We start from the raw sequence: 21,161 nt of genomic DNA on the forward strand, positions 1-21,161 counted from the left end.
AGCAGACAGGTTCTTTACCACTAGCACCACCTGGGAAGCCCCTAAAACAGGGATAACACTACTTAGTTCCCAGATTGACATCAGGGTTTAAAATAATATGTGAAAGTAGCTAGCTAGTATGCAACAAGCATTCAATAAAGTATACAACTTTAATACTCAAAACCCCCTTTTTATTCCTTTTCTTTTAGATTTTTTAAAAAATGTGGACCATTTTTGAAGTCATTGTTGTTTGTTACAATATTGCTCCTGTTTTACGTTTAGGTTTTTTGGCCACAAGGCATGCGGGATCTTAGCTCCCCAACCAGAGACTGAAGGCAAGCCCCTGAGTTGGAAGGTGACGTCTTAACCACCAGGGGAGTCCCTATTCCTTTTTAAACATATTTTCCCAAGGACAAAGAACAGAATGTTCTGTGGAATCACAGTTCCCTGGGGGCTACAAACTATGCAATTTTAGTGAAGAGTTACGTGAGTCAAAATATTTTCCCTATTTATCACTGTCCTTTGAACAATCTGTTTCCAAAAAACCATAACCAAACTCACAAAGACACAATCTTCCTAAAATTTTGTATTTTCCAGTGAGCACAAACTAAGATACCTAGGTGCTAAGACATATTAGAAATCATCATCAATTCTACATAAACACACTACTATGCATAAAATAGATAACTAATAAGAACCTACTATATATTAGGTTGGTGCAAAAGTAATTGCAGTTTTGCATTGTTGAAATTTGCTGTTAGATATTGAAATACATTCTTAAGCATAATGTGGTTATGTTATATAGCATTTTCATGCACATTTCTCGTTTTCTGTTTGTTTTTTTTTTTGCTAAGGACTTATTACTTTCTATTTTATATTTATTTTAGACTATTGAAATGATATTAGACAAAAAGCAAATTCAAGCGATTTTTTTTAAAACGAGTTCAAAATGGGTCATAGAGCAGTAGAGACAACTCACAACATCAACAACACATTTGATCCAGGAAGTGCTAACGAATGTACAGTGCGGTGGTGGGTCAAGAAGTCTGCAGAGAGACGAGAGCCTTGAAGATGAGGTGCATAGTGGCTGGTCATCGGAAGTTGACAGCAACCAACTGAGAGGATCATCGAAGCTGATCCTCTCCCAACTATATGAGAAGATACTGAAGAACTCAACGCCGACCATTCTACAGCCGTGTGGCATTTGAAGTAAATTGGAAAGGTGAAAAAGCTCGATAAGTGGATGCTTCATGAGCTGACCACAAATCAAAAAAATCATTCTTTGGAAGTGTCATCTTCCTCTTATTCCTCACAATAATGAACCATTTCTCGATTGGATTGTGATATGTAAAGAATGTGTATGACAACTAGTGATTACCAGCTCAATGGCTGGACCAACAAGAAGCTTTAAAGCACTTTCCAAAACCAAACTTGCACCCAAAAAGGTCATGGTCACTGTTTAGTGGTCTGCTGCTGGTCTGATCCCCTACAGCTTTTTGAATCCTGGTGAAACCATTACATCTGAGGAGTATGCTCAGCAAATTGATGAGATGCACTGAAAACTGCAATGCCTGTAGCTGGCACTGGTCAACAGAAAGGGCCCAATTCTTCTCCACAAGGCCCAACTGCATGTCTCACAACCAGTGCTTCAAAAGTTGAATGAATTGGGTTACGAAGTTTTGCCTCATCTACCGTATTCATCTGACCTCTCTCCAACTAACTACCACTTCTTCAAGCATCTCAACAACTTTTTGCAGGGAAACAATATCAAAACCAGCAGGAGTCAGAATATGCTTTCTAAGAGTTTATGGAATCCCAAAGCATGGATTTTTATGCTATAGGAATAAACAAACTTATTTCTCATTGGCAAAAATGTATTGATTGTAATGGTTCCTATTTTGATTAAAAAAAATGTGTTTGAGCCTAGTTATAATGATTTAAAATTCATGGTCTGAACTGCAATTACTTTTATACCAACCTATTAGCACAGGGAACTCTACTCAGTGCTCTGTGGTGACCCAAATGGGAAGCAAATCCAAAAAAGAGGGAATATATGTATACATAGAGCTGATTCACTTTGCTGTAGAGCAGAAACTAACACAACATTGTAAAACAACTATACTCCAATAAAAATTAATTTAAAAAGTAAGAAAAAAACCCAGGAAACCACTGTCAATTCTTTATCCTTCACTGTGTATGAGGGCAGCATTCAGTGCCCCAGATGCTGCTTGCAGTACACTCTCACCCTGCCCCTTACTCCAGTCTGTTTTCTCCATTCATTTTACCAAGAATTCCTACCCTGTCACCTGTCTGCCTGGGAATAGTCAAAGCTTTGTCCAATTATCAGCTTCCCTGATGAACCTTTCTTGACTTTCCCAAGCACCCTGGATACCAGGCTTTTCAACATTTACAGCCCTGTTATGGTACTCTTCCTGTTAAGGTGACCAGGTATAAGGCCCCGGCCCTAGTTCCTAAAGAGAAAGGTCCAGGTTCTTTGCAGCCTCCTGCCAAGGTTCTGATAGACAACAGGAGGGCAATAAATCAGTTGTTGACTGAATGAATTACTGGAAGACACATTTGGATTATTAACCCAAATCTATCAGTTACCAAGACACAATTTTGGATCAGTTCCTTCATCTATGAAATCGGTTTGTTCTCAGCTCTAAGATAGGCATGTAAATAACTTAGAGCTTTTGTATAGCTTAAGTGAGGAAAATCTGCAAAGGGCCTAGCAGAGCGCCTGGCACATGACAGGTACTCAGTAAACAGCAGCTGCAGGTCTTTCATTTTCTCATCCTCGCTGCTCCTACTCAATAACTTGCTAGAAAATGAGACCAAGATTAAGTTCCCTCTCTGTGCTGCTACACAACACTTGAAAAGTTTGAGTGGTTGTAGAGTTGACTCGTAAACAACACAAGGGTCAGGGGTGCCAAGCCTCTGAACAATCAAAAGTCCTGTTTGTAATTTAGTCAGTCCTTTGTATCTGTGGCTCCTCAGAGGATTCAACCAACTGCAGATCATGTAGTCGGTAGTATTTACTATTAAAAAAAAATCCACAGTCGACCCACGCAGTCCAAGCTCATGATATTCAAGGGTCAACTCTATTTCATGATAACTCCAATATTGTTTTAAAATAGAAAGTGTTTCTATCTTGTGCATGGTTGGTAGGCACATACCTTGGTACAGCCACTATAAAAAATGGTATGGAGTTCCCCCTCTGCCCCCCCCCCAATTAAAATTATATCTACCATGAAGAAAAAGTAAAGTGCAAGTGTTATTCACTCAGTCATGTCCAACTCTTTTGTGACCCCATGGGCTCTAGCCTGCCAGCCTCCTCTTCCTCTGTTTGTGGGGATTCTCCAGGCAAGAATACTGGAGTGGGTTGCCAGGGACTGAACCCAGGTCTCCTGCATTGCGGGTAGATTCTTTACTGTCTGAGTCACAGGGAAGCCCCAATAACTACCGTATCACCCAGCAATTCCACTTCTGGGTATTTACTTGAAGGAAACAGAATCAGTATCTCCAAGAGGTATCTTCACCCCCAAGTTCAAACAGTAGTCGTCATAATAGCTAAAACATGGAAACAACTTAAACGTCCACAGATGGATGAATGATAGAGAAAATGTGGTATGCACATAGAATGGAATTTTATTCAGCCATAAATGAGCAGGAAATCTTGCCACCTGTGACAGCATGGAGGAAATGAGGGCATTATGCTAAGTGAGCTAAGACACAGCTATGATCTGACTTACATGTGGAATCTGAAAAAGCTGGACTCACAGAAACAGAGTGGATTGGTGGTTGCCAGAGGCTGGGAAGCAGGGGCAATGGGGAGGTGTTGACCAAGGGAAACAAACTTCCAGTTATAAATTCTGGGGACTTAACAGACAGTACAATGATTACAGGCTTTTCCGATGGCTCAGCAATAAAGAATCCATCTGCAATACAGGAGATCTGGGTTCAATCCTTGGGTCAGGAAGATCCCCTGGAGTAGGAAATGGCAACCCACTCCAGTATTCTTGCCTGGAAAATTCCATGGACAGAGGAACCTGGTGGGTTACAGTCACATGGGGTTGCACAAAGAGTCAGACACAAGTCAGTGACTAACACACACAGTGACTATAGTGAACAATGCTGTATTATATGAAGTTGCTGAATGAATGATCAGACTTAAATATTCTCACCACCACCAAAACAAAATAGTATAAACGTGAGGAGGAGGAGATGTTAACTAATCTTTTTCTGATTTTACAGTTACATGTGTTTCAAATCATCACATCATGCAATTCAAACTTACATAAAATTATACATCAGTTATATCTCAATACAGTTGGGAAAAAAATTTTAAGTATCTATTCCTAGGTATTCTAACATTTCTCTCTGAATTCTAGATTTAATTATTATTAAATACTTTCAGTATATAAGTCTGGCATAACTATAACTTGTCTCCAAAATGACTGATTAAAAAAAAAAATCTGTGTGTGATCTGTGCTCTGTGAGGGCAAAAAAGACACTATGTGCAATGCATCATTAAAATGCTTCTAGCTAAGTTGTATGATTAAAAATAAATGATCTTTTAGATTTAAATGAATGATCAGACCCAAATATGGTATTTAAATCAGAACTCTTTATGCTGATTAGTTCTGATGAACTATTCTTATTTTTGTAGATTTAATATTATGCTTTGCTGATGCTCTGGTTTTTTGACCCTGGCGTATTTCTATTTTCTCACTATTTTTCTTATTCCAGACATGGCTGTTGAACTTTACTTCTTAAAGAGAATCTTTATCGTAATGCAAAATGAACTGTAAAATAATCAGAAATTTTCTGCTTAAGAAAGCAAACCTATCAGGCAGGAGTCCCTAGGATGACAACGACTCCCTTTGGGTGAAGCATGAAGTCTTTCACAAGGTAGGCTAGGTCTTCCACAATCTGCCCATCTTGCCTCCTCTCACCCCTTCATGCTGTCCTCTCCAGCCACATTCAACTTTTGCTCCACAAGGTCCATATGCCCCTTCACCACCAGACCTTTGAACACACTATTTATGGCCTTAACTTCCACCTTTCACCTAACTCACTTCTATCCTTCAGTTCCCCTGCCATCGAGTCCCCCAAGGTGAATCCCATCTGCATTCATTAGGATGTCTCTTCCTTCCCTTTCACCTCTCAGATCATCAGCTCCATCAGGCCAGGGGCCACATTTGACTTCTTACCTCTATATTTTTATCCCAGCACATGTCACAAACTATATTAAGCATTTGGTACATGTTTGCTGAATAAATTGAATGAATCTGTCTAGAGATAGAGAATAATTAACGCAACTTTGGGATCTATCACTTAACTTTACGGCTGTGAGACTTCACTTATAACTGCATCCAACATGGTTGGCCAGGACCTCTGCAAGGAAAGAATTGACATAGCTGGTCTATTTTACTCCCTCCTTGCTTATCTCTAGAACACTTAAACTCATCATAGTGCCCTTAACCAAATTCTGAGCACTACTCCTTCAATGTTCTCTAATTAATGATGCTATTCTGTACCCGCAAGACAAAGGGTCAGTATATACCAGGCCTAAAGCATTGTTTAAAGTAAACAGTAATATTCATAATGGGTACCTGGTACTTAGTGTGGGTATGTGTCCTGGCTGGTCACGATAGTCATGTGACCAGCTCCTGTGAAGAACTCTGGGCCTCTAATACTCGAGTGGGCTTCTGTGAGTGGAGACAGACTTCAGGTTGGAGAGAAGCATGCATCTGTGCAACCCTCACTGAAAACAGGTAAGCCCATGCTGACTTCTCTAGTCTTTGCTGCTGCTGCTGCTGCTAAGTCACTTCAGTCGTGTCCGACTCTGTGCGACCCCATAGATGTCAGCACACCAGGCTCCGCCGTCCCTGGGATTCTCCAGGCAAAATGTATCATTATTCTGCTGTGCCTGCACTGTGTCTTTTGCTTCATTAATCCTGGCTATGAGTATGACTTTGTAGAGTCACAGGTCTTTTGGCAATTTACTAGTGGGTGGTCATGGGACCCCAAGATAGCCTACTTCTTGAACTGCTGCCCTTTCAAGATGTCTATGATACTGCTTTTCATCTTTTTCCTACTTTGTTGCTGATTTTTTTCCTATCTCCCTTGCCTTTTTTTCCTATCTCCCTTGCTGGCTTCTATCTCTATCAGATTCAAAAGATTACAGTATCCTATAGCTCTATTCTGGCCCTCTTTTAACTCTATTCTCGTTAGATTTTTTTTTTTTTAATCACATAGGTGTCAATGCCATCTACATGTTGATGAACCTCAAGTTTATTTCTATAGTCAAAACTTTCCTCCAAACTCCACCTATACACCTGCCTACTGGACATTTCCACTGGTATCTTTTAAGGATTTCAAATTTCTAAAAACTGTCTAAATCAGAGCTCTTTGTTTCAACCAAAACTTGTCCTTTTCTAGTGTTTTCTATCTTGGTAAATAATACCTCAGACACTCAGTTGCCCAAGCTGGAAACCTGAAAGTCATCCTGGATCTTTTATTGTTCCCTGATCCCTGCCCACTCTCTTCCAATCCATTAGCAAGTAGTGTTGGTTTTATTTCCAAAGCAAATCTCTCATCCCTACACTTCTCTCCATTTCTAATACAGCATCTTCATCCAAAACACCACCATTAACCGGTGCCTGGATTATTATAACTCAATTATTTTCCCTCCGTCTATACTTTCCCCTTTCTAATTAACTCTCTACTCATCAGAGAGCAGCAGAGGATGAGATGGTTAGATAGCACCACTGACTCAATGGATATGAATCTGAGCAAACTCCAGGAGATAGTGAAAGACAGGGAAGGCTGGCGTGCTCTAGTTCATGGGGTTGCAAAGAATCAGACATGACGTAGCGACTGAAGGACATCAACAGCAGCCGAAGTCACAATGTTTCTAAACCCACATCAGATGCCATCATTTTGATTAAAACCATTCATAGTTTCCTGTTATTATCAGAAGGGCATTCAAGCTCTCCTTCTTTGGATTGGTGTGCCGGGCACTCTATGGACTGTCCCCTGCACCCCTCTCCAGCCACGCCCACTACTTTTCTCCCCCTGCTCGCTGTGCTCCGAGGCCACTGGCCTCGTTTCTGTTCTTGGAATACAGCCGACTCCTCTACCCTCAAAACCTCCTCATTCTCTGCCCACCCCCACACTGTGAGCTAGAGTGTGCTGCTGAATCTGAAGACAGTCTGTACATTTAGAAGTATACGTTCCTAAAACTCAGGAGATGACCAGACCCAACTAAATGCTTGTTAAGGCTAGAATGTGGTATTTCCAAACTTGTCTGTTTTTTTCATAAACAGAAAGGAATTTACTGGTAACAAATGATAACCCTGCCAGGCTTATCTCTAGGACAGCAAGATTATTCAGTCTCTAAGAGTAAGTGTGTTCCTCAACTGAGCAACCTGCATCTCAGCTTTAATTCCACACACATTTGGTATTATTGGTGGTAGTTTGGTGGTTTAGTTGCTAAGTTGTGTCCGACTCTTGCGACCCCATGGGCTACAGCCCTCGAGGTTCCTCTGTCAATGGGATTCTCCAGGCAAGAATACTGGAGTGGGTTGCCATTTGGTATTATTACCAAGGTGCAAATATATTTAATTATTAAAATAATGGGGAAACTTCTGTGGAAGTGCTCCATGTTAAAATGATCTATACTCTCCACACATCCCCACTCTCTATGCTGTTTACTTTCACAAGAGTAAACAGGCCCCGTAAAAGAATTTTAATGGATGGGCTTGACTGAGTTACCAACAATGAACAAGGGAATGAATATTTAATAGGGATTAAAAATCAAAGATGCTTTCAACCTTCATTCTGTCGACCTCTGTATTTCCCAAACCTGTACATCTTAAATCTGTAAAGCATTGCTGAGTTTGGAAGAAAAAAAAAAAGACTCTTAAAATTAAGGGATTCCAAGTACCTGCTTAACATTGTGTGTGTGGCGGGGGTGAAGAGGGCTTCATCACATGGTCCTTTTCTCTCTCTCTTTTTTTTTACATTCTCTAAATATACTTTAATTATTTTTGCACTGTTCAAATAAAACCAGGGATATTTACTTAAACTCTTGTTAATGGAAAGGGGTCTGTGTGTGTATCTCTTGTATTTACTCTTTTAACACATTTGGTTAGTATCTGGGGGGCTGAGGGGAGAGGGGGACAAAACCCCTTTAGGTTGACAGTGAACAGTTCAGTCATCCCCTTTACTGCGTGAAGGACACTAACGTCCCTATTGCCTCCTCCTACACGCCAGTAACTCACTGTGAGTCCTCCATTACCACTCCAAGTTATCATGCTATTTTACTGTAGTTTGAGCAAAATACTTTATATGGCCAGAAAACAATTCATTTTCTTGACACTTATGGGTACATACTACCTACTATATAACGTTGCATTAAGTTACATATAGTATGTGTAACTACATAAATGTCTATAAAAGTACACATAAAAATAAACATCTTATATACATACACATAGCATACTATATACTATACTGTATAAAAGTGTATTTACATTAAAGTTTCCTTTACAATGCATGGAAAAACTCTTCAGCTGTGATCCTCAGAGCGCCTGTCACATACAATCGGCGCATATTTGGAACTATGATACACAGATGAACAAAAGCCCTGCCCTCCAGGTGCAATATAGACAGAGGGGCTGGAAGATGCTCAGGAAGAGTCTACCTCTGCTCAAGCGTCTAGAAAAACACTCCGAGGAGGAGACAACACTTTGAATTCAGCTCAATCAACGGAATAAATGATCGAGTGGTCCCCAACACCCATTCCTGCTCTGAAAATGCGGCAGTGTGCTCAGCGTCCACCCGACGACATTCCTAGTACTCCTGTGCACGCTGTTGGGAAGGGGCGCTCAGTTACGTGTCAGGAGGACTGTCAGCTCAGGTGACGGTGGTTGTGCTCCTTAGTGTGGTTCTAGTTCCTTCAGAGATTTCTATCCGAGCAATTTTTAAAAACTGCGTAAACAACTCCCTGAAAGCTCTTTGTTTATACAGATTGCAGGTTTGCTTTCTTCTCCCAGACTTTGGGACAGTGCCTGCATATTTGAAGGGTTTACCCTGTTGTTAATGCCTTTATACCCCACCATGAAGGCTGTTATCTTCAGGAAGCTCTTCGGAGGTTCAGAAGCCTGAGGAGCTTGAGTCTGAGGAGCCAGTTTGAAGCCAACTTGTTTGAAGTTGGTGGCATTTTTGTGATGCTGTGGAGATTAAACCTCCAGTTGAGCTTTTGATCAAGTTATGTATGTGAAAGGCCACAGACCAGAAAATGTGCACTTTTAACCATCTGACATGCAGCAGTCCTTACAAAACAGGCATGAGAAAACATTTTTAATGTGGAACTTATGTCTGTTTTTGTATTTTTTATTTAATGTCTGTTTATTTGCACACAAACTCAAATAAGGATTTCCTACCTTCTCAGCAAACTACTATCTTATATTGCATTGAATGACTACAGAGCTAGAAAGAATATCAATTGCTTTAAATCACTCGATAGGAAGTTCTGATTTAATCTCTTTCCATTAACCCAAATGCATGTTGGTATTTGATATAATCTTTAAAAATTTAACTTTTTTGTAATAACCTATAAGGGAAAAGAATCTGAAATATATATACACACACACATATTTTATGTATATAGAAACTAAATCACTTGGCTGTGCACCTGAAATATAACATTGTAAATCAACTATACTTCCTTTTTTTTTTACTGTAATATTCTTATCTTACTTTCTGACTTTGTATTCTTTGAGAAAGGGACACTCTAAATGCACAAAATAAAGGAAGGAAACAGGGTGAACAGCAGTTAGTTCTCAACTCTAGATTCTGTTTGTCACTGTGGTGCTACCTCCAGACACACAGTTTTTTGGTTAAGAACAGAAACCAAATACCTTTTGGACGCTGGCTACACAAACCTGAAGAGGGTCCTTATCAGCTCTCTGCATCTGTGGTTTTAGACCAACAGTTCCAAACCCCATCAGTCGGTGCCTCTTTTCACACCCAATATTTCACAACTCTTCCTTTATTTACTATGCTGGCATAAAATTCACAGAAAATATTTGCCTAGGTAATTTCAAAAAGATTTATATATCAAGGGAAAAAAAGAAAGCAATTTATAATAAAACACGTTATCAATATGTAAATATTTGGGCACCATCCACTAAAAGACACAATGAAAAAGATGCTTGTATCAATTCTTGAGACTCACAGTGAAGGCATTTATTACAAATGCAGACTGATACAGCTGTGTGCCCACTGGTGTCAGGATTTTATGTGAAATATCTCAAAATCAAGTTCAGAGAAAAACATAATAAAATTTTCCTCGATTTACCTATAGTTACCTTCCTGGAAAGCTTGTTACATATTAATATTGTGAAGGAAAATATTTTGCATTTATAAATAAAAGAATTGGTTTTAGGTTCAGATGATGGTAAGCTTGTCTTTCACTTATGGAAGACATTAGAAAGTATGGGGGACGATTTTTCACTATGCATGACAATTCTGTGTATTGTTAACAACACCAGGAGGGTGCATTATCAGCAAGGTCCCCCATCCAAAGACTTCAAGGTTATGGCCTAAACCGCCCCTCAATTTTCAAATTTTCCCCCTAGGGGGCGGTACTGCTCTTAATGAGAAACACTATTATCAACTTCAGAGATGGCATTTAGGTGGGTGGGTGTCCCCAAAGTGTGCAAACCAGAACTTCAGCCTTCTCCTTTTGCCTCATAATCAAACAGTTTTGGCATAAAGAAAAAAATTAAGTCTACACAAAAATATGGAATTCACACTGCTTTGGATGAAAGTGCAAATACTGACAGGAGGTCAAGGAGTTCTACAGAATATCACTCAGCACAAAAAGCATTTAAAACAGGCCTTTCCTTGGATGATAGAGTATGCTTGTCTACTTTTTCAGAATCATAGGGATCGGGGCAAGGGGAGAGGCAAGGATGTGTGGGGGAGGGGAAAGGGACAAAAAGAGAGAAAAGGTAACAGGAGAAACTTTTCTCTTCAGCAAAGTGCTTTTAAGGGTTCACTATTGGGCAAGACAGACTTTGGTTCCAATCACTCCTCTGTCATTTACTGACTATGGATGATTCATTCAATCTCAATTCTTCCCATGTGAATTGAAGGGTAATAATGGTATTTCACACTCTTGCTAGAGTGATTAGGTGAGGTGTATGTGTAAAGTGCTAGGTAAAGAGTAAAATTCAATTAATGTCGGCTGTCACTATCCTTTAAGTTTCAAATGGCCCTAGAGTATTGGTGTTTGGATATATTTGAGATTTGGAACAAAAATTGTTCCTAGACACAAGAAGCAGAGTAAAATTCTGTTATTTTTTGGATATTCTATCTCATCCTCTTCAAATATCATCCTACAAATATGGTGGAAATCTAAATCATTTCCTTGTAAGAAAAAAAAAAAAAAAAAGCAGTGTCTTTAAGAAACTGAGTGGTTATAAAACAAGGCTGATATTCCTAAGATGTTTCAGAAAAGGACCTTACATTTCAAGTTAAAGAAGGGGAAAGGCTAACTCAATGTAATCTGAAATCACAAACATGTATATTACAGCTGAAATTCCTAGATTTTAATGGTCTTCTTGGTATTTAGTCCTCAATATGTCAATATTTACATCACAAAAAGCATTTTATGCAGGATCTCAAGCAAACTGGCTGTCCAGTCACATTTGGGAAATGAACAGAGTGACAGAAAACTGAACATCGTGCAAAAGTCTTAAATACAATGTTCTTTTCCGAGGGTAAATTGCTAGTCAAAATCTAGTCAAAGGTAGTAGACAATGAGAGATAGTAGTAGTCAAGGGTAGTAGACAATGAGAGATCTGCATACATAAACACAGTGCATGCCTCTTTGGGGCTGGAATCTAAGCCAATTCTAGGAAGATTTTTGAGCATATGCAATGTTATGAAGATTCCTGGCAGAGAAATTCAATAAAATATCTGTTGAATGAATATAGGACAGTGAGAGTTCGTGAGGTAAATGCATGAGAAGTAAATTCTCCTTTATACTTTAAACAATCATGAAAAAAGCATGGTACAGTGATCTTTCATCATCATCATCAAAACAGTCAGCATATCTACTGTCTTAGCAAATGTTAAAGTAAACAATATTGTTAACTACAGGCACTCCACCGTACAGTAGATCCCTAGGACATATTCATCCTGATGACCAAACCCTGTACCCTTTGACAAATACTACAGAAATCTTTAAAGCCACTAATGCCTGATTTATCACTGATATAAGATTTAGAAGAGTTAAGCATACATTTCTTGTGCGATTATCAAATCAATACACTCTTAGGAAATAAGTTTGGTTACATGTATCAACATAAAACTGCTTTAAGTGTTGGTAATTTCCTTTTTGGAAATGTATCCTCAATAGCAGTTCTTATCCTGAACGACAGTGCTTACGTAATACTTTACCATGATCCAGGACGTATTCTAACCACCCAGGGTCACACTGCTACAAAATAGAGAATCTGGAATTTGAACTTGGGCCTTGTGGTTACCAAGCCTGTGTGCACTCTGACAACTTTAGTTGTCTTAGCTACAAAGATGTTCTCTATGGCATTAAATTTTTTTTATTAATTTATTTTTAATTGAAGGATAATTGCTTTACAATATTGTGTTGGTTTCTGCCATACATCAACATGAATCAGTCATAGGTCTACCCATGTCCCCTCCCTTTTGAACCTCCATTTTTTTTTTAATAACAGGAAAAGTTTAGAAACAAACTAAATGTTCATCAGTGGGGTCTAAGTTAAATAAACAATAGTACATCCATTGATAGGACACGTAGCAGGCATTAAAAGCTAAGTTTTAGAAATATGTTTGCACAGGCAAGCAAGTCATTTAACTCAGTGGGAGGGGAGAAAGACACAAAGGGCATATAGTCTTTCAAGTTTACTACATGTTTCCTTTGGATGGTGAGATTTTAATTTTCTTCTTGGTGCTTTGTTATAACTTCCCAAATGTCTAAATGAACTTCAGTTCCTTTTGTACTCAGAAAAAAAATTGCTCATAATAAATTTCTGTCCAGATCAGCACAGCCCAAAATGCAGTGCAAGTCATATGTAATTTAAAATGTTTTAGAAACCACAACCATGTTAAAATTAAAACCAGGTGAAGTTAATTTTTAAATGTCTTATTTCACCTATATATTTAAAATATTACATTTTAACAAGGAATCAGTATAAAATATTAATGGACTACTTTACTTTTTGGTATTAAAATCTTCAGAGTCACTTTTAGCTCATCTTAATTTGGTCTGGTCACATTTCAACTGCTCAATAGACAAGTGGCAACTGACTACTGTGCTGGATCTTGGCAGAAGCTTTATTTTCAGATCAAATGTGCCCAAAACATGACTCTGAAACCCTCCACTAACTATCACAATCTCCATGCAACCACATCTATGTGGAACTGCTTCCTTGATGAGAAAGATGTGCTTGAGACCTAACACTTGTCAGCTGTGTGATCTTCAGCAAGTTAATTGACTTATCTGTACCTCACTGGACCCATTCTGTAAATGACGTTAATGCCTACTTTGAGATGTTGAGATTTAAAAAACGTATTAAAACACCCAACACGTGGAAAGCACTTTATAACATTGTTATCTAATCCTTGACCTTTGCAACCTTCCTTATTCAGATAAAGGTTAGGCTTAGCAAGAGGCAAGACAAGATTCTTAGAATAGATGTAGGAAACCTTATTTAAAATGGTCCTAGAACTAATTTGAGGGGATGTGAAGAGAAAAGCTGGGGAGTCTATTGATACAACAAATACATTTGTATTTTAAAGGGGGCTATCTGATGGCAGGACACAAATGGCACACTTTTCTGCTTGCTTCACAAGACTTTCCTTTGGCAAATATTCAAGCCACTAAACAAACATAAAAAATCACTGAATATGTGCCAAACACACTCGACAAAGGGACTTAGGAATAATTAAAAAGATAGAAGATAATTATAGTATTGTGATGATGATTTTTGCCATACATCAACATGAATCAGTCACAGGTATAATGTGTTCCCCCATTCTGAACCCCGCTTCTATCCCCTCCCCACCCCTATCCCCCTGGGTTGTCCCAGAGCACTGGCTTTGGGTGCCCTGCTTCATGAATCAAATTTGCACTGATCATCTATTTTACATACAGTAATATACATGTTTCAACACTATTCTCTCAAATCATCCCACCCTCTCCTTGTCCTACAGAGCCCAAGTCTGTTCTTTATATCTGTGTCTCTTGCTGCCCTGTATGTAGGACTGTCATGACCATCTTTATAAATTCCAAATATATGTGTTAATATATAGTATTTGTGTTTCTCTTTCTGACCTGCTTCACTCTGTATAATAGACTCCAGTTTCATCCACCACATTAAAGTTGACTCAAATGTGTTATTTTTTTTATAGCTGAGTAATATTCCATTGTGTATATGTACCACAGCTTGCTTATCCATTCATCTGCTGATGGACATCTAGGTTGCTTCCATGTCCTCAGAGTTCAGTTCAGTCGCTCAGTCGTGTCCGACTTTTTGTTCCATGTCCTAGCTATTGTAAATAGTGCTGCAATGAACATTGGGGTATATGTGTCTCTTTCAATTCTGGCTTCCTCAGTGTGTATACCCAGCAGTGGGATTGCTGGGTCATACAGTAGTTCTAATCTCTACACTCTTCTCCACAGTGGCTGTACCAGTTTGCATTCCCACCAACAGTATAAGAGGGTGCCCTTTTCTGCACACCCTCTCCAGTATTGTTTGTAGACTTTTTGATGACAGCCGTTCTGATTGGTGTGAGATGGTACCTCATTGTGGTTTTGATTTGCATTTCTCTAATAATGAATGACGTTGTGTGCAGAGCTTTTGTGTAGGTTTCAAACATTTCAAAATTAAAAACTGAAAAAATAATCAATTATAATAGAAGGGCATTAATCATGACATGCATTTTTTTTGGCATCACTCTTTATAACAGAGGCCACCAGAAACTATATAGATGGCTCAAAGATGACTAAGAAATTAACATAATCAACATAAAATATTATATAGCAACCAATTCACACTATAGCAAACCATTCAATTCATAGAAATACGTAATGAAATAATATGAACTGGGAGAAAGAAAGCAGACTATAATCCATAATCACAGCAGTGATAATACATGTGACAGGCATTTACAAAAGCTAAAAATAAATTGGCAAGGTAGAAATATTACTTTCCCTTCTAGGTAGGTTGTCCACATTCATAATAAAAAAAGAAAAATAAATAACACATACGGTAAATCATGTTTGCTAAGTAAGCATCTTACATCCGAGGGCAAGATGGCCAGGGAAAACTGTCCATCTAGCAAAAAGAGTACCAACAACCATGCAAGGATGCCCTGGCAACCAGCTCCCAGTTACCAGTGTACAGTTTAACCTCCTGCTCGGAACCCAATAGCAGATTTGGGACTTTTCTTAATCAGAGTAATTATTCAGAGCATACTCAATACAAACTTTTGACCTAAACTAGCATCATTGTATTTTTTACATGATAATTCCCCAGTCCTTTAACTATAAGAGTGCACACAGGTAAAAACAATTAAAGCTTGCTGGCTGTCATTATTGCTATAGTCTGATAGCATGCAGGGTAGATCAAAATAGCGGGCTGACATTGAGCGAGAGTCCCTGATTTTCTTGCACAAGCACTTTGTGCTTGAAAAAATAAAAGCTAACTCACTTAGTACTTAAAAATTAACAACATTCACATTGCCTTGTGGTTTAAATGATGACTGAACAATAACTCAAGTCAGCTGTGCTCTGTATTTCCTTTATTGATATAATTAGTATTCTGAGATCTTTTAAAGTTGCTCTTCTTTACCCCTGGGGAAAACAATTTCAAAAGGCTATATATGTATGCTGATTCAAGATATGCTTTCTCATACATTCAATCTCTATAATTTTGAATTATAGAGCTATATAGAATAATTCTGGCACCAACTCTTTAGCAATGCTGTTTAAAAACAAAGATGCCATTACACACAAGCCTAGGATTTTTCTGTTGCATTGCATATAAGCAAACTTATGGAACACTGCTTACAATATAAACCACGGCCTTAAGTTTTTGGGAAATGATTACTTCAGAATATGGTGATTAAGAGACTCCCAAATTGGCTGAAAAACACAGAGCTAAAATTCAGTTGGGGTTGAAACACACCTTATAAAGAGTTGAGATCCAAGAGACTCGTGCACAGATCTTTGATTTACCATTCATTTTGCAGGACTTAAAACCAAAAGAACAGATTTGCAGATTGTTAAAGTATTATTCTGGTGTGGAAAAAAAAAAAAAGAGTTGAGATCCAAATTACATACACTTGACAAAACTTAAAAGTATTAAGTCAACTGGTATGTTTTGGGGGAAGTACCAATATAAGATTAATAATACGTGGTAAAATTATTTGTCTTTTCCCCCCAATATTTAAGCCTTGAAGCAGAATGATCTGCGTGCCAATCCTGGTTATAAAACTCACTCGTGATCTGGGGTGTTCTTGGGCAAAATACTCATTTTACTATGATTCAGTTTTCCTATCTACTAAAAAAGAATTAATATAATTTATATGTTTATACTCAATAAATGGCTTCCAAATTAAAATAAAGTATTTTAAAAATGAGCATGAAAATACTAGGAGCAATACCAGTCACTGCTATGGTACACTTATTATTCAGCAATTGTCTTATTCCAATGAATAATTTTTAAAACAGCCTTTTAATCAGTACGAGTCACTTTTTTTTTTTTTACATAACTTTAAGCCATAGGGCTAATTATACATGATATAGAAATCTCACCAACAGAACTGCACTATTTCGATTTAAAAGAGACTTGCAGACAGGATCCTAACAGTCTGAATCATATTTAAAGAAGCCATCAAAAAGGGAAACTTGAGATGGGTAATCAGACTTCCTTTGCAAAAGTTTATCTAGAAAACTAAAGACTAAAATATTCATTCCAAGAAATCTGTCTGCAAAATCCAAAATCAGAACGCCATTCACGCAAAGCACTCAATGACACCGAATGACAGCAGAGACATTTAGTAAAATTCAGATCTTAGTAGTCCCCTGACAAAAAGCAACGCAACACACAAGGAAGAAACAATCTACACGCGAGACAGTGATGGATTCGCCTGGAGCCCCTCTGAGTAGCTTCACAGAAAGGGGACAGGAAGCTAAGGTATATTTGATGAATGAAAGTGAGGACTAGGGGTTTTGGAAAGTACAGGAGACGCGCCCTACCTTGTACAGATTTCCCGATACTGTGTAAGTGAGTGATAGAACTGTAGTTTTGGGCAACATTCTTCAGAAACGCTTCCATCTCTGGCTGGTGGTGGTAGCTGAAGTCCAGGGCAGCTACCGCAGGCATCAGCAGCCCTAGCCAGAGGCGGGCGCAGTCCATGTTCTAGAGATGAATAAAAATAATAAAGCTGAGCAGATAAGGCAGGCGGTGGGGTGGAGGGAAAATGTGAATGCTACTAGCTCCCGCTCTGCTCTCTAGTATCAGATCTCCCGACACTAAAGCTCGCTGCTTCCGAAAGAGGTAAAAGTTGGAAGTAACACCTTCAGGAGTTAGCGTACCCAGAGCACCGGCAGCCCCAGGTGCCCACCATCCCGTAGCCCACCCAGCCCTTCCCCACGTCCCCACCGCCCGTCAGTCGCAGCAGCTGCGCCTGACCCCGCGCGCCCCAGGCCTCACCCCTGCCCAGGCGCACACCGCCGCCTGGCTGCAGCCGCTTCCCGAGACCAGACATTATAGCTGGGCCAGGGGGCGGGCGAGTTCAGGTCCCGCCCTCGACATCTAACTGACGTCGCTTTGGCTCACTCAGACACCGCGGGAGGCACTCCGGGGCGGGGTCTAGCCGGGCGACCCGGGCATCTCTGCCTGCTTCTCACCTGAGCCCGCCGGCGCCCACGCGGCGCGAGGATTCCAGGGCGCGGCGGCTTGTGCCGAGGCGTGGCAGAGCTTCCCGAAACCGAGTTACCTTGCGTGGTCTTAGTTTTTGCCGGCGCCCTAGGTTGGAAGTATCCTCACCTCTGCCACGGCTCCGTCCGATGTAGGGGTCCCCGGCGCTCCGCCCAACAGCTGCAGCAAGGGCTGGGACTGCTTCTCGCGTTGGGCGGTGCGGGCCGGCAAGCCCGGGGCTCACCTGGAACCCCAAGATTCGCTGTGAGTCCCGGGCGGCCGCAGCTGCAGGCGGGCTCTTACGCTCTTCGACTCGCCACGGCCAGGCTCTAAGACGCTCCAGGCGCCCCCAGCCCTGTGGTCGCGTGGCGTTTCAGAACGTGTGTTCAGAAGTTTTAAATGGATCTTGTGGAATCCAGGAAAATTTCCGACAAATATTTATAGTGTATGAAAGAAAGAGAAAGTCGTTCAGTCGTGTCCGACTCTTTGCGACCCCAAGGACACTATACAGTCCATGGAATTCTCCAAGCCAGAGTAAAGGAGTGTGTAGCCGTTCCCAACCCAGTAGGTCTCCCTCACTGTGGGCAGATTCTTTACCAGCTGAGCCACCAGGGAAGTTTGACTAAATCAAAGTTAAATTGAACACTGACAACCTGGAAATCATGTGTAAGAAGGCATCAGAGTCATCGTAATGTCGACGATCCCTCCACCAACGCTGCCCAGGTCAGTTTCAGGGCCTAAAATGCTTCTTTCTGGAAGGATGGAATGGTCTGTGTTTGCACTAGGGACAGCAAGGACTTGACCAAAACCTGAGAGGGTGTGTGGGGAGGGCAAACACCTCACACACCTGTTATACATTACCTATCAGGGTAACAGGAGACTTGTGCCAAGGGTCCAGTAAATGTAAAACGTTTGAAAAGCACTGATTTAGGATAACATTCTCCTTTAACAGACTAAAAACAGTAGAGCCAGGGCACTACCCCAGACGAATTAAACAGAATTTCTGAGGCCTGGGAATGTGAATGAAATGTGCCTTCCAGAGTTGAAAATTGCTAGTCACTCTTCTTTGTGATAGGTAGATACACCAAGCATTTAGGAACCTTCCCAGGAGGCAGAGTAGAGAGGTTTAAGAGCATCTAACCTGGGTTTCCGTCCTTACTCTGACACTCATTGGTTGTGTCAACTCACTGTACCTTAGTTTCCTAGTCTGTAAGATGGAAATGATAATTGTACTTACCTAAATAACTGGGAGATGTCTATTAAGTAAATAACCTAGTTTAATTCATAAATCTTTAAGCCAAATTTCTAAGAGTTGGAAAATCTTATGATGATGTTGTTGAGTTGCTGAGCGGACTCAAAAAAAAAAGTATGCAGCAGTTACTCTTCTGTTATTTCTACTGTATGACTTTAAGAAGTTCTTTGTTATTCATTCGTCAGAGGCCTGAAGGGAGGTGGAATAGGGTTGAGGAGATTAAATTTAGGCAAAATTACTGTAAAGAATGGGAAAGGGAACTGTCAAGGAACAAAGTGAAGGATTTCTGACCTGATGTTAAAAATCATACATTTGTTACAGAAGCAAGTGGCAGTTATGTGATTTCTTTTAGTGGTGACGTGGCTGGAGACTGGAGAAGATATGGCTTGGTCCATACTGGGATGGAGATTGCCAGGGTTCTTATTCCAGATAAACAAAGGAGTGAGGTATAGTTGAAATTGCTGTGCTTGGGGTTCATAGTAGGTAGGAAGAGAAGCAAATTCAGGAGAAAGCCAATCAGAGAAAGGAGGTAGGGAGAATAGGGATTTGGGGGCTGAAGGTCCAGAACCTAGCCACTCAAAGTATGGTCCAGACACCATTGACATCACCTGGGAGTTTGCTGGAAATGCAGAATCCTTTATTTCACTCCAAACCTACTGAATCAGAACATACATTTTAATAAGATTTCCAGATGATCCCTAAAGCGTCTGCCTGCGATGCAGAAGACCCAAGTTCGATCCCTGGGTTAGGAAGATCCCCTGGAGAAGGAAATGGCAACCCACTCCAGTACTCTTGCCTGGAAAATCCCATGGATGGAGAAGCCTGGTAGGCTAGAGGCCATGGGGTTGCAAAGAGTCAGACATGACTGAGCGACTTCACTTCACTTTACTTCACAGGTCAAAAAGGCTTAGTGTTAGAGTGTGAAAGATATGGAGGTACATAAGGTTGGCATAAAAGACTAAAACACTACAGTTAACACAGGTGATCTTTCTAAGCATGACACCACTATAGGTAAAACCATAATAAGGCAGATAATTTAACATCATAAAAACGTATACATTTTATTCAGGAAATCTCAAAGGTTACCAAAAAAATTGCAAACTGGAAGAATTGATAGACGTTACAAAATCAAGAATGGGCAAGGACATTAATAGGCAGTTCACCAAAGCAGTAATACAAATCGTCAATAAACATAGTAAAAGCTACTAACCTGAGTAGCAATCAAAGAATTACACATTAGAAGGGCAAATTAATACTTTGTTTTGCTTATTACCAAGAAAGATTAAAAAATTGATGGTACCTAGAAATGGACAGGATCTGGGAAAAGGACATCCCTGCTATTTTAGTGGTATTATAAATTGCTACAATATTTCTGGGAGGAAATCTGGAGAATGGACGTTGAAATTTAAAATATGCTCTTCCTTGATAAAAACTTAAGCTATAGAAGTAGTTTGGAGAAGTGCTAAGTTTATATGTTAGGATATTTGTAAGCACCACTGTTTTTTAACTTTTTACTTTGTATTGGGGTATAGCCGATTGACAATGTTGTGATAATTTCACAACAAAGGGACTCACCCATACATATACATGTATCCATTCTCCCCAGACTCCCCTCCCATCCAGGCTTCTGTATAACATTGAGCCGAGTTTGTGAAAGCACCTGTTTTCAATCGTGACAAAGTAGATAAACAAAAAAATGGCAGGTTGATTATATCAGTGGTTTTCAACTGGGGGGTTGATGCTGGCCACAGGTGACATTTGGGAACAGGTGTGAAATATTTGATTGATTTGGGGTGGGGGAGGAGGACAGTGCTATTGGCATCTAGTGGGTAGAGGGCAGGAATGCTGCTAAACTGTCTTCAGTGACAACACAGCCTCCCACAACAAAGAATTTACTAGCCCCAAATTCTGGTGTTGAGATTGAGACACCTTGGGTTAGATAAAGAATA

The 21,161-nt window shown here is 39.9% G+C and overlaps 1 protein-coding gene and 1 long non-coding RNA gene across 8 annotated transcripts in view; one reads left to right on the forward strand and one right to left on the reverse strand.

Moving 5' to 3' along the window:
• Positions 1 to 18,084, reverse strand: part of CPM (carboxypeptidase M) — a 76,080-nt gene extending 57,996 nt beyond the window's left edge. For 3 of the 7 annotated variants that reach the window (XM_055580068.1, XM_055580046.1, XM_055580040.1), the window contains exons 1-2: positions 17,754 to 17,823; positions 17,297 to 17,459 (exon numbers count right to left, since the gene is read on the reverse strand). In XM_055580068.1, the coding sequence (XP_055436043.1) occupies positions 17,297 to 17,459; positions 17,754 to 17,808 (218 nt within the window). In that variant the 5' untranslated portion in view covers positions 17,809 to 17,823. Of the gene's footprint in view, positions 1 to 16,223; positions 16,290 to 17,296; positions 17,460 to 17,753; positions 17,830 to 17,950 lie in introns of those variants that run through there. The other 4 variants (XM_055580061.1, XM_055580053.1, XM_055580077.1 and 1 more) reach the window with 4 other exon arrangements.
• On the forward strand, positions 18,081 to 19,658 carry LOC129651420 (uncharacterized). Its single transcript, XR_008714135.1, has 2 exons — positions 18,081 to 18,683; positions 19,534 to 19,658. It is a non-coding gene; the product is annotated as an uncharacterized LOC129651420 (long non-coding RNA).
• The last annotated feature ends 1,503 nt before the right edge of the window (positions 19,659 to 21,161 follow it).

Source organism: Bubalus kerabau, chromosome 1 (assembly GCF_029407905.1).
Source record: "Bubalus kerabau isolate K-KA32 ecotype Philippines breed swamp buffalo chromosome 1, PCC_UOA_SB_1v2, whole genome shotgun sequence".
NCBI classification, from domain to species: Eukaryota; Metazoa; Chordata; class Mammalia; order Artiodactyla; family Bovidae; genus Bubalus; species Bubalus kerabau.